The sequence below is a fragment of the Micropterus salmoides genome, unplaced genomic scaffold (genome assembly GCF_014851395.1).
Source record: "Micropterus salmoides isolate LMB-PRFRI ecotype aquatic unplaced genomic scaffold, ASM1485139v1 Ms_hic_scaffold_7, whole genome shotgun sequence".
Lineage (NCBI taxonomy): Eukaryota > Metazoa > Chordata > Actinopteri > Centrarchiformes > Centrarchidae > Micropterus > Micropterus salmoides.
The window spans coordinates 35,479,961-35,496,754 of record NW_024044459.1 but is presented as its reverse complement, the minus strand read 5'-3'; the positions used below and the strand labels follow the sequence as shown (position 1 = coordinate 35,496,754).

The 16,794-nt window shown below is 41.0% G+C and overlaps 1 protein-coding gene across 1 annotated transcript in view; it reads left to right on the top strand.

Moving 5' to 3' along the window:
• Positions 1-16,794, top strand: part of LOC119891614 (GTPase IMAP family member 8-like) — a 21,225-nt gene extending 4,431 nt beyond the window's left edge. Inside the window, exons 3-5 of the mRNA XM_038703391.1 lie at positions 12,785-14,014; positions 14,135-15,307; positions 16,242-16,794. Coding sequence (XP_038559319.1) covers positions 12,785-14,014; positions 14,135-15,307; positions 16,242-16,780 — 2,942 coding nt within the window. The 3' untranslated portion in view covers positions 16,781-16,794. The remainder of the gene's footprint in view (positions 1-12,784; positions 14,015-14,134; positions 15,308-16,241) is intronic.

The window sequence follows — 16,794 nt, the reverse complement described above, 5'->3', positions numbered from 1 at the left end:
GCTGCAGTCCACTCTTTGTGAATCTCCCACACATTTTTAAATGGGTTTTGTTTCACAATCCTCTCCAGGGTGCGGTTGTTCCTATTGCTTGTACACTTTTTTCTACCACATCTTTTCCTTCCCTTCGCCTCTCTATTAATGTGCTTGGACACAGAGCTCTGTGAACAGCCAGCCTCTTTAGCAATGACCTTTTGTGTCTTGCCCTCCTTGTGCAAGGTGTCAATGGTCGTCTTTTGGACAGCTGTCAAGTCAGCAGTCTTCCCCATGATTGTGTAGCCTACAGAACTAGACTGAGAGACCATTTAAAGGCCTTTGCAGGTGTTTTGACTTAATTAGCTGATTAGAGTGCGGCACCAGTGTCTTCAATATTGAACCTTTTCACAATATTCTAATTTTCTGAGACACTGATTTTGGGGTTTTCATTAGTTGTCAGTTATAATCATCAAAATTAAAAGGAATGAACACTTGAAATATTTCAGTCTGAGTGGAAGTTTCACTTTTTGAATGGAATTACTGAAATAAATCTAATTATATGACCAGCACCTGTATATTCCTGGCAAGCCCTCTAGTGCTTGCATTAGTGTTACGACCTGGCTCGTGAGGGCAAGGAAGGTAACATAAACCAGATTGATTTGAAATGTTATTTTTCGGGTTAAAGTGACAAGCAGTAAACTGTAACAGAAAAAGGGCCGATTGGATGCTGCTTAAATGAACGAAAACAATATAACAGAGAAGAAATCTCTACTGAGAGAGATAGCTAGCTTAACCTACGCAAGGTAACAAATCAACAAACAAATTCAAAACCAAAACACAAGGAGAGCAGCACCCTTGCACCTATTGAAACTAACACAAAACAACTACACAGATGTAGCGAAATCAGTTTGGAGCTAAACCTGGGCCTTATTTCATAAACAGGTTTACATCAATTATCTCACTAATAATAACACACTCGTGTTACAGTGTGGCAAACCGATCAATGGAAATCACAGCTGCCCTGGGCGACAAGCACACACACTATTTGGCCGCAGTTGCCGTCAATATCCATCACTCCATTGGAGGAATGCAGCACTGGCCGCGCCAAACATTGATCCCAGTCAGACAACAGGAGGAGGCGACGTTGGTCGGTCCAATCCCCGGCAGCAATCCTGCAGCTCATTAGCGTACAGCAACCTGTACATCTTCACTCAGGACAAGATGGCTACTAATACACAGGGGCCGTAACAATGAGCTTCCTTTGGAAGACCTCCAGTGCTGGGCTTATTCCCATTGGCATTCTGAGCCAACGGAACCGGCCAAATGGGGTGGCAAAGGTGGTGAGGTAGTTTGACTCTTCCTCTAGCTTGACATGCCAGAAGCCATGTTTCACATCACAGACAGTAACTAAGGGGGGCGTGGCTTAGCGAAGGGTCAATTGAAATCACCATCTATAAAGTACTGACCAGGGTAGGATGATAAAGAGAGAAAGAAGTTGTGGTAAAAGGAGGGATCATCCCCAATGGGGCATATACACTAGGTTAGATACCACGATACTACTAAGAATAACATATCTCCCTGATGGATCTATATCTTTGTTTTTTAACTGAAAAGGGATTGATTTATGAATTAGTATTATGACCCCCCTGGCAAGTAAAGAAAGATGAGTAGGCTCACCCTGGCCACCTTTTGTCGACTCTGTTAATATCATTGCGCACGAAGTGAGTTTCTTGTACTGGGCCCAATCTACAGTAGATCAAAGAAGGGGAAAAGCAAGATTACACTGACCACTTCACACCACAAAACAGCCCCCATCAGGGAGGGCATAGGAGAAAAAATATCTTTTAAGGCCGGCATTGTGTTTTGAGCTGTGTTTAAAACTAAGGTTGTCACGATAACTGTCCATTTTGAAAGTTCACATACTCAAGGCGCCCCAATAGGTAATGGGGGAAGTAAAACAGACAAATAAATAAATACAACTTGTGGCTTTCTCAGGCCTCGGCTTCAGGGAGACCAACTAATCCCAAGTTTGAGCTTCCTCCCCGATCTTCTTTTTGGGTTTTACCTCTTAATATCCCATAGTCCCTTCCAGCTGTTCAACTTTTTGTTGGAGGGTGGTTATATCTTCCTCTGCCTGTGAAATTCTCTCCTCCGTCTCCCCAATTCTCCTCGAGTGAGACAGTAGAGCTCCTTTAATACCATTAATTGCTTCCAACATATCACCAGATTGTTTGGTGAATTTTCCCTCAGTGAGCGAATAGCATCTAATATAATGCCATTTGACGGCCCACTAGCATTAGCTTCTTCGTCGCCGGCATTAGCATCATTGCTAGCATTTTCCATGGCGATGCTAGTCATGTTATTTTGCGCTGTTTTGGCTGGTTGTTATCCAGATTTAGTATTTTTTGGTGGCATAGTTTTGAACAATGATTTCCCAAACTTAAGAGGAAAAAACATTGTACAAGCCATCACTCAGTTTTTCAAGTATTTTGTTGAAATTTATCGACGAGCCGAGATACTGCGACCTGTCAGCGGTGCCCTATAGAGAAGAAGTCAGAAGTAAACTGTGGATGCTTGTAAACGCAGCCTTAATACCCACCTTTTTAGGAGAGCTTTTGGTTTAATTTTTGTGCTCTGTCTGTGATTTATTATTAGCTTACCTGCTTTTATCTTGTAGCACTTTGGGATTTGTTTAAATAATGTTTTTATTGTTGAATGTGATGTGTGGATTGGCTGGCCAGGTCATAAAAAGGAATAGGGTGAATTAGGATGAGGCCTCTCCACATAAAGAGAGACGCTATAGGCATGTTCCCCGCGGAGCTTGTTCTGTGTTCTTCTACACATCCAAAAGGTCTTACACACACAGTCCAGGTTCATACCATGAAAGTGTTTGTAGTAAAGCAACCTTCCTCCTGATCAATCATGAGCTCCATCAGAGCATCTAAACATGGATTTCAGAAGCTAAAAGTTTAATTCTCTATCCTGTCAAGTTTATATTAGGGATGAGCGAGTACACCATTATCTGTATTTACATTTTTATTCATTTAGCTGACACTTTTATCCAAAGCGACTTACAATTGCTATACATGTCAGAGGTCGCACGTCATGACACAATGGTGGATGTCTCACAGTGGGAATGGAACCCAGGTCTCCCACACCAAAGGCAAGCATCTTATCTATGCGCCATCACCACCCCTATTTTCAATTAAAATAATATAAAAGAGCAGGTCAAGATTGTACTCTGTGATGTTATTTACAGAAGCTCAACAATTCCCACCAAGAGCAAGCACTAGGCGACAGAGGAAAAACTTCCTTTTAAGAGGCAGAAACCTCGCGCAGAACCATGGGGGGGGAGGCAGCGTACACAATATACACACAGAGGTACAGACAGTAAAGGTGATGTTGCTATGGACTAATTGAATAGTGGTACAGATATTTACAGTAGTGTTAATGATAATAATCAAATGTTAATGATTATAATAACAATAATAACAATAGGACTAGTAACAATAATTGTAGCAGAGGGTGTCGAGCAGGAACACTGGGGCAGCAGGTGACTCGCAACCACAGATCCAGACTCCACAGCTCCAGAACCAGAAACACCTGCAGGAAGTGATAGGAAGAGAGAGAAGAGGGAGACTACCGGAAAGGGGCGAAGTCAAATTAGTAAAATGCATTAATGCATACAGAGGGCTAGAAAGAAGAGGAGCTCAGTGCATCATGGGAAGTCCCCCGGCAGTCTAGGCCTATAGCAGCATAACTAAGGGATGGTTCAGAACTCACCTGGGCCAGTCCTAACTATAAACTGCAGCATTCTGGATTAGCTGAAGTCTTAATGGACTTTTTCGAGCAGCCTGATTGCAGTAATTAAGAAAGGAATTGCAGTAATCCAGCCTAGAAGTAACAAATGCATGGACTACTTTTTCTAAATCATTTTTAGACAGGATGTTTGTAATTTTCGCAATATTACGTAGGTGAAAAATGGCGGTCCTTAAAATTTGCTTATTGTGAGACTTAAACGACATGTCCTGATCAAAGATAACTCCAAGATTCCTCACAGTGGTGCTGGAAGCCAGGGCGATGCCATCAAGGGAAACTATATCTTTAAATGATGCGTCACGGAGGTGCTTGGGCCCCAGAACAACAGAACTTCAGTTTTATCTGTTTAACATTGGAAAATTACAGGTCATCCAGCTTTTAACATCCTGAAGGCACATCTGAAGCCCAGCTAACTGATGAGTTTCATTTGGCTTGATCGATAGATATAACTATATATGAGTATATGAGTATCATCTGCATAACAATTAAAGTTTATGGAATATTTCGTGATAATATTGCCTAAGGGAAGCATATATAAAGTGAAGAGGATTGGTCCGAGGACAGATCCTTGTGGAACTCCATGACTAACTTTGGCGTGCATGTATCTGTACACTAACAGTGAAAGAGTCCCATGCTCTAGAGGTCCTCTTGGTCTCTGGTGGAGGGACCACCACCACCAGGATTCTGCGCAGTATCTTAGCTGTTCCTAGGACTGCACTCTTCTGGACAGAGACCAATTACCACTTACCACTGTTGCTTTTACTTATCTTTTCTAGCTCCTCTTTCAGCCCTTGGTATTTTTCAAGCTTCTAGTGTTCCTTGTTCTTGATTTTGCTTTCGCTTGGGATTACCACATCTATCACTGTAGCCTTCTCCTACTGTTTGTCAGTCAACACGATGTCTGGTAGGTTAGCTATCAGTTTGTCAGTCTGGATCTTGAAGTCTCACAGGATCTTAGCTCGGTCATTCTCAACTACCTTAGGAGATGTCTTCCATTTTGACAGCTTGTCTCTCCGTGAAGGTTCTTCGTCTTCCTTGTCCTCACCCTCGGGTATCTGCTTCCTGAGGTATTCACTAAGCCTTTGGGGGCCATCTTCCTGATGTACTCCTGGATCTGTTGTTTTATCCTGGACAGTGGTCTTGACACTCACTAGACCTCGGCCTCCCACGCTACGCTTAGTGTACTGTCCCAGGGTGCTGGATTTGGGGTGAAACCTTCGATGCATTGTGAGTGTCAGTGGCCTCTAACTCCTCCTTTGGCCAGTTAACTATACCAGCAGGGTATTTGATGACTGTGTTGCGGTTCAGATCTTGTTCTTCCCATTCAGCTGACTTTCAAGACCTGCCTTACACTTTGTTGGTATTTGGCTGTGGTGGACTTTCTTGCAGCAAAGGCTCGTGCGCTGGTCTTGAACCTGAGCCACTGCAATTTACATTTACATTTATTCATTTAGCTGACGCTTTCATCCAAATCGACTTACAATTGCTATACATGGGTCACCAAAGGTATGCATCTTATCCATTACGCCATCGCCACCCCCAATAATAAGCAATAAGGACTCAGCCTCTGTAAATAGGGCGCACACTCTACCAACTTGGCTAACCGTGCTTCGCACAGAACAAAGCAAATATTTCCATCGAACACGACAACTTGTGGTCAAATTAATTTATTCATTGAATCAGTCATTAGACAATGGACAACAAAATACAGTTTTCAATATGAACCAGTTAAACCTTAAGTTTTTTAAGATTGCTTGGACAAACTTTAATTAATACGCAGTTCGTGAAACCAGACATTCAAGGATCAAAACGTCACTCCGGATCTGCCCAACTATAAGCATATTCTCAGTATTACACTTTTGGGAATAAAACTACACACTCTCCCTTCCTGAATCCCATTGAGGAGAATACTGCTCATTCAAGCCATTGAGGAAGCTTGTGACCAATTTAATGCTGCTTTTTTGCAAGGATAGATTTGACATGCAAGATTTTTTGCTCATTGTCTTGCATGAGAGAACATAGCCTGTTATGTAGACGATGTCCTGTGGTCCAATGCAGTGAGGAATGCACAGACCTGTATATTGGGGAGACTAAACAACCACTACACAAACGCATGGCTCAACACAGAAGGGCCAACTCCTCCACTCGTTTGAGGACCACCAGGTGCACATTTTAGACAGAGAAGATGGATGGTTTGAAAGAGGTGTCAAGGAAGGCATCTACACCCGGTTCGAGAAGCTGTCATTGAACAGAGGAGGGGGTCTACGCCACCACTTATCCCCCAGTTACAATGCGGCCCTTTCATCACTTCCCAGGAAACTCAACAAACGTAACCTATTGGCCTCAGGTGACGATACCAACGATGGTCGTTCAGTCTTGGCCACCGGTAGTCCTAACGACGCAACCAGGAACACTAACGAACCAGCGGTATCGATGACCCTGGCCAACGACCCCACTGAGGTTAAATAGCTGAGTTTCCCTGCCAGTCAGTCAGAACTGAAGAAGTCCTTTGGATGAGGGACGAAACTTCTTCCAGGATCCTCAACCAAGTCCAGTTGCCCTTGACTTTAACCTTTGTTGGAAAATAAATGGAATCATTCATCAGCATGCAATTAAAAGACTATCTAATTAATAACAATATTCTGAATGAATTTCAGTCCGGTTTCAGGAAAAACATCAGCTGTTTCAAAAGATGTTAATGACCTGGTCAAAATCTTGGACAATATTATTGATTTCTCAAAAGCTTTTGACACAGTGGACCATAAAATACTCCTTCAAAGTCTCACCTCCACTGGACTATCAGAACAAGCAGTGGGATGGTTCAACAGTTACCTATCAGGGAGAACACAATGTGTGCAAGTAGACGGCCTCACTTGTGCCTCCCTAAATATTTCAAAAGGGTTGCCTCAAGGCTCAATCCTTGGGCCTCTTCTTTTTATCATTTATACAAACAACCTCTGCAATAATATAAAAAATACAAACTATCATTACTATGCTGATGACACTGTTCTCTATTTTTCTGTGTCCACATTAGGCCAAGCAATCACAAATTTACAGTCCGCTTTTAACATCTTGCAACATAATCTGGCAACTTTAAAATTGGTTCTAAACTCTAAAAAACTAAAGTCATGACTTTCACTCTGGGAAAATCAACTAAAAACAATGTCCCAACCATTTGTACACTTTCTGGTACAGAAATCTAAGAAGTGTCACATTACAAATACTTGGGCATTACCATTAACCAATCACTGTCTTTTACATTGCATGTCCAAGATTTGGTTAAAAAACTGAAATTGAAGTTAGTTTTTTTTTTTTTCCAAGTCCTGTTTATGTTTCGAAGCAAAAAAACAACTTGTAAATGCAACATTCTTGTCTGTCTTGGACTATGGTGATATTTTATACATGTTTTCAACCTCCCAGTGTCTTCATGCTTTGGACACTGTGTTTCATGGAGCACTGAGATTCATCACAAACTTAAAATCTCTCACTCATCACTGTTTGCTGTATTCTCGGGTCGGGTGGTTCTCCCTCTGCATTCGGCGTTGGATGCGCTGGCATCTTTTTATTTATAAGGTAGTGTTAGGACTTCTTCCTCCTTATTTGAACACTTACATCCTGGCCTGCAGGGACATATCACCTGCCCTCACAGGATCTGTTTTTATTTACAGTCCCGAAAACCCACAATGACTTTTGCAAAAAGGCTTTTACTTTTCCAGCACCATCTGCATGGAATCAGCTTCAGAATTAACTATAGTTGAAGGAGTTGGTCTCACTTTATTCTTTTAAAGGCTTTTTAAAGGACCTTGCAGAAAGGCAGTCTGTCACTGTTTTTAAATTTATTTAGGACCCAGGTTTTTTATGATGACATTTGAATATGATGAGTGAAAGTGTGTCTATGTATTTACCTGTAAGTGTCTCTGTATCTATTTGTAACTGCGCTGCTGCCACCTGCCAGGACACTCTTGTAAAAGAGATTTTTAATCTCAATTAGTTTTTTTATCCTGGTTAAATAAAGGTATGAATGAATGAATGAATGAAAAATCATGGCCATTTAGCCAACTTCTCCTCACTGATGATGTTGTCTGTTGACACAGGCATCTCCTCCTCCTGAGTGAAACCATCAGGAAGCTCATAGAAGTGTATTCCAGCAAACTCTTAGATCTCTAAGCCATTAATAATGCAACTTGGTACCGCTTTATTATGACCCATGGTGCGCAAATGAATTTTTGCTCTTCATCTTCACCAACTTTTCTGAACAGAAGGTGCCTGTACTTCCTGGATCCAATAAAGCACATGTTTTGATTACTTTATTTCCCTTTGTGATTTTAACTTGGAAACCCAAAATAGGAAGAATGCCATTATCAGCCCCTGTATAGCCACAAGTTGAAGTAGTAGCACAACTCTCAAATCCTTTTTTGGTCAGTTCTGTATCTCCTTGGACAGCTCTTTCCTTTTTCTGCAATATGCAAAATGCTGGGATGAGTTTGGTTGCAGTGTCTGCAAGTAATGCACCTGTCACAATTCTTGCTTAAATTCCGTGGGCATAAATAACCAAAACAAAGACCTTTCTCCGTTAGAAAGTATAACTTATCCTCATGAGTCCTTTTCTCCAGTTGTGGACATTGCTCCAATGCATGGCCACGTGTACAATACAGACGGGAATTCGGGTTTGGCTTGTTGCAGGAGTTACCTTCTTTTTGTGCTTTATTCATTTGATCATCTAATTTTAACTCATCAGAAATACACATGAGTCGCAAAACTGTTTCTTTTGAAAGGTGGTTTCATTTGAGACTTACTTTTGATTCCTTTCTGAGATGGAGTGTCCTGTATGTCACCAAAGACTGGATCGGAAGCAATTCTGACCTGTTTCTCAATGAATTTGACACTGTCAGTAAAACAAGCTCTTTGGTTGATGTAGTCCAAGATTTGGCATGCTTGTACTCTCCATTGTTCTCTGAGCTTATATGGAAGTTTCTGAATCACAGTTCTCATGTTTGCTGGCATATTTAGCTCTTGTAGATATTCAAGCTCCGTCATAGCATTGGAACATTTACGCAGATACATTGCAAAAGCTTGGAGTCCTTTAATGTCCTCCGACTTGACAGTTGGCCAGCCAGTAATTTTTTCCATGTAGGCTGCTGTGACCTTTATTTCATTTCCAAAATGCTCCTTCAGTAGCTACTTGGCAACAGTGTAACCTCTGTCTGGTGCCATATGAAGACAGCTGCGTACAAGATCTCTTGGCTGTCCCTTAGTAAATTGTTCAAGATAGTACAGGCAGTCCCCCTTATTGTTTGTTTTTGCTTCCCGCGATGCTCAAAGACTTTCATAAATGGGTTAGGGTTGAGGTTTGTGATTGAACAAGGACCGATGTTATTTCATTCTGTCGCTGCAGCAAGCTGCACAGATCTCCTGGTGCTTGAATATTGCTGTCAGATGGTAGAGACGTATGGATGAATGCTGGGTTGGTTTGCTGTTCCAGAGGACCCAAAGTTACTGTAGGTATTGTTGGCATCTCTTGTTGAACTTTGGCATCATCATGTTTACTGTGGTGAGGTGGGTCCTTTAAATGATTTGATGACTGCCTATGCAAAGGCTCATTTTATTTCCATTTGGATTGGTAGATGCAGGTATGTATTTGTGTTCAGACCTCGTTTCAAAATAAGTCTCCATTCCATCTGATTTCACACTTGAAACATTTCTGTCACAAGCTTGGAGAAGAGCTAACTTAGCCATAGAAGTTGAAATTTCATTGTCCAGCTCAAGCTGCTCCTTTTTACTCCTTAAGTTCTGCTCCTGCAGCGCATGCATCTAGTGCAGCCTTGTCTGCCTCTGCTTTAACACCTGCCGATGAAGTATGAGAAGATGTTTTACCGCTTTTTGAGCTTTTTTGACTTGTTGGATAGAGGTATTCGATGCAACATTTGAGATACTGTCATGATGCTCAACCACAACCTCCTCTTTATCCTCATTACAATCAACAGGGTGACTTTGAACATCACACAACCAGTTGTTCACATCAGCAATAAACATATTCACATTTAACATTTTTGCTTGGTACCATACTTCATGTTTAGACGCTTCATCTTTAGGCAATAACCCCAGCAGAGTGACATGAATTTGTCTTGCTTCATCACAAATACCTTTGTACTTTTCAAAGTTTCTATCACCCATCAAATCAATGATTCTTTAACACAGACAATTTATTTAGTTTACTTTTTCTTTCCTTTTGTAAATTGTCCATTTTCCCACACAAAGCTTTGGGTGTTAATTTAGTAGAGCGCTTTTCCACAGAGCACCTTTCTAGTTCTCCTTTTACACTCCCATCAAACTCAGTCTCATTCCGAATCAGATCATCAGTCTGTGAGACGCAGGACTGCGGATTGTCCTCTTCCATAATTATTAGTCAGTAGCACTTTAAATACACAAAATGGCTTACATCCATGTCCAAGTCTTAATGCACACAGTTCAAAGCGATTGCAACCAATGCATTGGATTTACGTATTTGTAAGTGTGCACACATAACAATGGCCATTATTCAAATTTAATCAGCGCTGAACATACCCCAGTGTTGGCCGGCATAGATGCAGTGGCATCTTAATGCTGAGCCTAGATCACCTGGTATTGCTCCAGACACTCTGGCGCAGCTGCGATCTACCTTTGGTTCTGCTCCGGTCCAGCTTCGGTCCCGTCTCCAAACCGCGTTGATCCCCAATTGACAACGCGTAGATTCCCACAGATCCGAAGTGAAGCAGTTTTTAACTTTTGTAGTGACTATGCCCTATATTTAGCCGCTACTGGTTGCCAATTGACTTATTGTTTCTAACGTGTACCCGATGTTATGGTAAGTGGTGGTAAGGCAGGTTGGAGGACCCAAATGCAGGATGCAAGGCAGAGGAGGTACAGTTCAACGGGGGTTTATTGAGGGAAAACAAACAAAAGGCGAGCACACTTACTGACAGAGTGGCTGGTAGTAGAGTCCAAAAAACAAGATAATCCAAACTCCAAAGGAAACAAGGTGGCAAGACGAGCAAGGCAGACAACAGAAGATGGAGCATATCCACATGACAGACAGGGGGTAACTCGAACGATGACCGGACAAGGGCTGAACAGAAAGACCACACATATATACCAGGGATAACGAGCAGGGCGGGAGCAACACAGGTGACAGACATGAGGTTAACGAGGCACAGGTAGGGAGAGAGAGAGCAGAGGGGAGAACAGAGAGACAGTCAGGCAGAGGGATACTGGAGAGAACAGACATGACAGGTTACTGAACACATAACAGACTATATAACTGATACTGGACAGAGGATAGAACCAAAAACACTAAGACATGAACCGAGCAACAGAACGAGGTGCTAAGACACAGAATACAGAGCAGACTAAACTAAAATAATGCAGACGAGGAACAAGAAGTAAATACTAAAACATAACCAAGGCACAGGACTGGGAACAAAGACAAAGAACTAAAACACAGGACCAAGAGCTAAGATAAAGGACGAGACATAAACTACTAAGGACAAGGAACGAGAGAAACAGGCAAATAGACATATGAAACAATGGCAAAAAACTCAAACTCAGGGAAAAAACTACAACTCATAACACCTAAAAAACGATGCAGTCTTTTCCAAAAGTTTGCAGTTTTAAGGTGTTTATTTCCTGCATCCACTTACAATAAATAATATGTAAAATAAAGTAGAATAAACAACATAATCTGAGCACAGTTAAAAACTGTGTGCTCCTCTTCTTCAATTAACCACACCTGTTTGTAACAATACAGGAACTTAAATAGGCTGAGACCAGAATCGGCCTTACCACACAACACAATATCATGCCCCCTGTGGCTTGGACGAAAACAGGCAGTTTGCACTTGTTAATACTCGCTGTAAACTACTTCTACCAGTACATTATGCACAGAATCTACTACAGGAAATAATACATTTCCAAGAATAGAACACAATACCAATGAGGTAGCTGCTGATCAAGAGGCTGTCAGTCTGGCTGCTATTTAAGCAGGGGGATGGTCTGGATGGCGGTAGAGGATTGGAGGAGATAGCCAGAAGCCGCACCAATTGGAATAACGATCGGAAATCAAGAAGTAGGCAGGGCTTGCTTCAGCCAATCCTGACATTATCCCACACAATGATATAGGCTCTACAGACATGATTTAGCTCATCATGAAAGATTACAAATAGCTGCATAATATGACCAAATACAAGGTCTGTGTCCCACCACATCATCTTCCTATATAGCCTCACATGTTGATGATGTTGGCCCCGTGTTGTTCAGGTACATGGATGTACATGCTAGTTTAGTATTAGTCATTGGTGTCAATGGATTTCTTTATCCTGAAACTTTCATGATCTAAACATGGAATATTCATCATCAAGTTACATAAAGCTGTGCATTACTGTAAGAGTAATGCAGTAATTATCATTCTTAGCAGTTGTATCAATTGATAGTTAGATGATTGTAATGAAAGGAAAAGTCATCTGAAATGTAATGTGTGAATAGAGTTTTGAAAATGTAATACTTTTGTCATTTTGAACAGGTGACTTAAGTTCAATGGACAAATGATCTTGGTTTGGTTGGTATATGTATTGTATCCAAGCAACAAGAGTTCTAAAAAATGGGCATTTTAATTATAGGTTGTGAGTCTTGTGAACCTCAAGGTTCTAAAATTAGTCCCAAAGTGATTGTAAAAAAAAAAATTTTCTCAAAAAATGATTTAATTTGACATAACAAACCCTTTTGCACTTTGCACCGACAATTTTTTGAGATGCCCTTTTGATATACTGTAAAAATTTAAAAGAGAAAGTTTGTGCCTTGCAGTGCATTAGTAAATGGTTGAATAGAGGCTACTTAGTTTAAGTCGAGCATGTCGGTATTTTGCTACAATTGCTGGTCTCTTTTTCACTGTTGACTTTTATAATAAAATATGTATTTTGCATGACCTTATCTCACTGTAATATATTGTTCTATATTACAGTGTCTGCACTCAGAATTCTGCTGTTGGGGAAAAAAGAGGACAAAAAGACAAAGCTTAGCAACTTCATCAGTGGCAACATTCAACACAAGCAATTCAATTTGCCAAACCCTTTGACAACCAAACACAGTACAGTGACCCATGGAGAGTGGAGAGGAAAAACATTAACAGTAGTGAAAACTCCAGACATCTTCAGTCTGACTGTGGAGAAGCTGAGAAGAGAGGTGAAGAGCTGTGAGACTCTTTGTCCTCCTGGACCAAATGTTCTGCTGCTGTTAGTGGAGCCTTCTGATTTCACTGAGGAGAACAGACAAACACTGAAGTTCATCCTGAGTTTGTTTAGTCAAGATGCTTTTAAACACTCAATGGTCATCAGCACACATGATGAGGAGGGAGAGAATAACGTAGTCAAACAACTCATCCAAGACTGCAAACATAGGCAGCACATAATCCACTTTGACAAAAAAGGTCTTTTAAACAATGACCTACAAGAAGTGATCCAAAAAATGGAAAATATAGTGAGTGACAACAGAGGTGGATATCTAATGTTAAATGAAGAAGCAGATCGCAAATCCCCTCTGAACCTGGTTCTGTGTGGGAGGAGAGGAGCAGGGAAGACTTCAGCAGCCAAGGCCATTTTAGGTCAGACAGAGTTTCATTCAGTCTCCGTCTCATCAGAGTGTGTTAAACATCAGGGAGAGGTGTGTGGACGTTGGGTTTCCCTGGTGGAGCTGCCTGCCTTGTATGGAAAACCTCAGGAGGCAGTGATGGAGGAATCACTCAGGTGTATCTCCCTCTGTGATCCTGAGGGCGTCCATGCCTTCATCCTGGTCCTACCTGTGGGTCCCCTCACTGATGAAGACAAGGGAGAGTTAGAGACCATCCAGAATACATTCAGCTCTCGAGTCGATGACTTCACCATGATTCTGTTCACTGTGGAGTCAGATCCTGCAGCTCCAGCTGTTGTTAACTTTGTAAAGGAAAACAAGGACATCCAGGAGCTCCGTCAGAGCTGTGGAGGAAGATATGTTGTTCTCAACATCAAGGACAAGCAGCAGATCCCAGAGCTGTTGGACATGGTGGAAAAGATGATTCATTCTGAAAATAAACCATCCTGCTATAAAACTGTAACATTTGCACGTGCACAAATGAAAAAGCTCACACAACAAGAGAAACATATCAACAGGCAACAAGGTGAACTTGAGAGGCTGATTAAGAAGAACATGATCACTTGTAAGTACTTTGAATTAAATTGTTTTTTCTGTGTCCTGAACCATGTTGATCATCACAGTCTTGAGCCTTCACTGTAGCTGCTGTAAATATTTAACTAACTCCAGGTCTATTATATAGCAGGTGATGATGAGGAGCAGAGTCCAGAGAGTCTCAGGATTGTGCTGATAGGGAAGACTGGAAGTGGAAAGAGCTCTACAGGAAACACCATTCTAGGAAGAAAAGAGTTTAAAGCCAAATCAATTCAAACATCAGTCACCAAACCTTGTCAGAAAGCACAGAGTGAAGTGGACGGTCGTCCGGTCGTTGTGGTCGACACTCCTGGTCTGTTTGACACAACTTTGTCCCATGAAGAGGTTCATGAGGAGATGGTGAAATGCATCAGTCTTCTGGCTCCAGGACCACATGTCTTCCTGTTGGTGTTACAGATCGGCAGATTTACACCAGAGGAGAAGGAGACATTAAAACTCATCAAGGAAGGCTTTGGGAAGAATGCTGAAAAGTTCACCATCATTCTTTTAACTGGAGGAGATACACTAAAGCATGAGAAAGTGTCCATTGAAAAATACATTGAACAGGACTGTGATGATTCCTTTAAGAAGCTGATCTCTGACTGTGGAGGAAGATACCATCTGTTTGATAACTGTGATGAAGAAAACCGCACACAAGTCAGTGAGCTGATAACCAAGATTGACAGCATGGTGAAGGAAAATGGAGGCAGCTGCTACACCAATGAGATGCTGCAAGAGGCCGAGGCAGCTATAAAGAAAGAAATGGAGAGAATCCTGAAGGAGAAGGAAGAAGAGATGAAGAGAGAGAGGGAGGAGCTTCAAAGAAAACATGAGGAGGAAATGGAAGAGATGGAAAGAAGAATGAAAGAACAGAGAGCAGAAACTGAAAAGGAGAGAAAACTGAGAGAAAAACAACTTGAAGAAAAGGAGGAAAAGATAAATAAGGAACAAGAGGAGAGACAGAAAGAACAGGAAATGAGAGAAGAAGAAGACAGGAAGAGAAAACAACAGGAAGAAATTCAAAGACAGGAGTGGAAACGAAAAGTTGAAGCTTTGGAGCAAAATATAAGATCAGAGTCAGAAACAAAAGAAACCATTGACAGAAAGCTGAAGGAGAGCAGAGAAGAGATGAGAAAAGAACGAGAGAAATATGAGAAAGAACAAAAAGAATGGTGGGAAAAACAAAAACAAGAAGACGAACAGAGACGACAGGAGGAACAAACAAGACTTAGAAAGCTTCAAGAAGAATATGAACAGGAAAGAGAAAATTATGAAAAGAAAAGAAAGGAAGAGGACAGAATCAGAAGAGAACAAGAGGAAAAAGAGAAAGAAGAACAGAGAGCAGAAATTGAAAAGGAGAGAAAACTGAGAGAAAAAGAACTTGAAGAAAAGGAGGAGAAGATAAAGAAGGAACATGAGGAGAGAAAGAAAGAACAGGAAATGAGAGAAGAAGAAGACAGGAAGAGAAAACAACAGGAAGAAATTCAACGACAGGAGTGGGAACGAAAGGTTGAAGCTTTGGAGAAAAACATAAGATCAGAGTCAGAAACAAAGGAAATGATTTACAGAAAGCTGAAGGAGAGCAGAGAAGAGATGAGAAAAGAACGAGAGAACTGGGAAAAAACACAAAGAGAATGGTGGAAAAAACGATATCAAGAAGATGAACAGAGACGACAGGAGGAACAAAGAAGACTTAGAAAGCTTCAAGAAGAATATGAACAGGAAAGGGAAAATGATGAGAAGAAAAGAAATGAAGAGGACAGAATCAGAAGAGAAAGAGAGGAAAAAGAGAAAGAAGAACAGAGAGCAGAAATTGAAAAGGAGAGAAAACTGAGAGAAAAAACTTAAAGAAAAGGAGGAGAAGATAAAGAAGGAACATGAGGATAGAAAGAAAGAACAGGAAATGAGAGAAGAAGAAGACAGGAAGAGAAAACAACAGGAAGAAATTCAACGACAGGAGTGGGAACGAAAGGTTGAAGCTTTGGAGCAAAATATAAGATCAGAGTCAGAAACAAAGGAAATGATTGACAGAAAGCTGAAGGAGAGCAGAGAAGAGATGAGAAAAGAACGAGAGAACTGGGAGAAAACACAAAATGAATGGTGGAAAAAACGTTATCAAGAAGACGAACAGAGACGACAGGAGGAACAAAGAAGACTTAGAAAGCTTCAAGAAGAATATGAACAGGAAAGAGAAAATGATGAGAAGAAAAGAAAGGAAGAGGACAGAATCAGAAGAGAAAGAGAGGAAAAGGAGAAAAACGATATAGAGGAGAAACATAAGAAAGAAGTGGAGAATCTGAAAAAGACACACGAACAGGAGGCCAGACAGAAAGCTGAAGAGTTTAATGACTTCAAAGAGAAACACAAAAAGGAGTTTACAACTCTGAAGCAACAGCATGAGGAAGAAATGAAAAAGAAAGATAAACAATATGACATCTTAAAGGCACTTTCAGCTCACAATGAAGAACAATTAAAGAAAGAACAAGAAGAACTAAAGAAAACTCATCAAGGCGAGATTTATGAATTAGTAAAACATGTGACCAAAAAGGCAGGAAGTCTGGAAAAAATCAACAACTTACTGACAAAACACAAACAAGAAATGGAAAAGGAGACAAATGAAGAGGGAAAGAAAAAACTGAAGGAAACGCATGAAAAACAAATAATTGAATCAATACCGGAAATTATGAATCAAGACGACTCAACGTTTTGGACACGTTTGACATTCTTGGTTCTGAAAATCTTTGGTTTCAATGAGTGAAAGATTTAATTGTA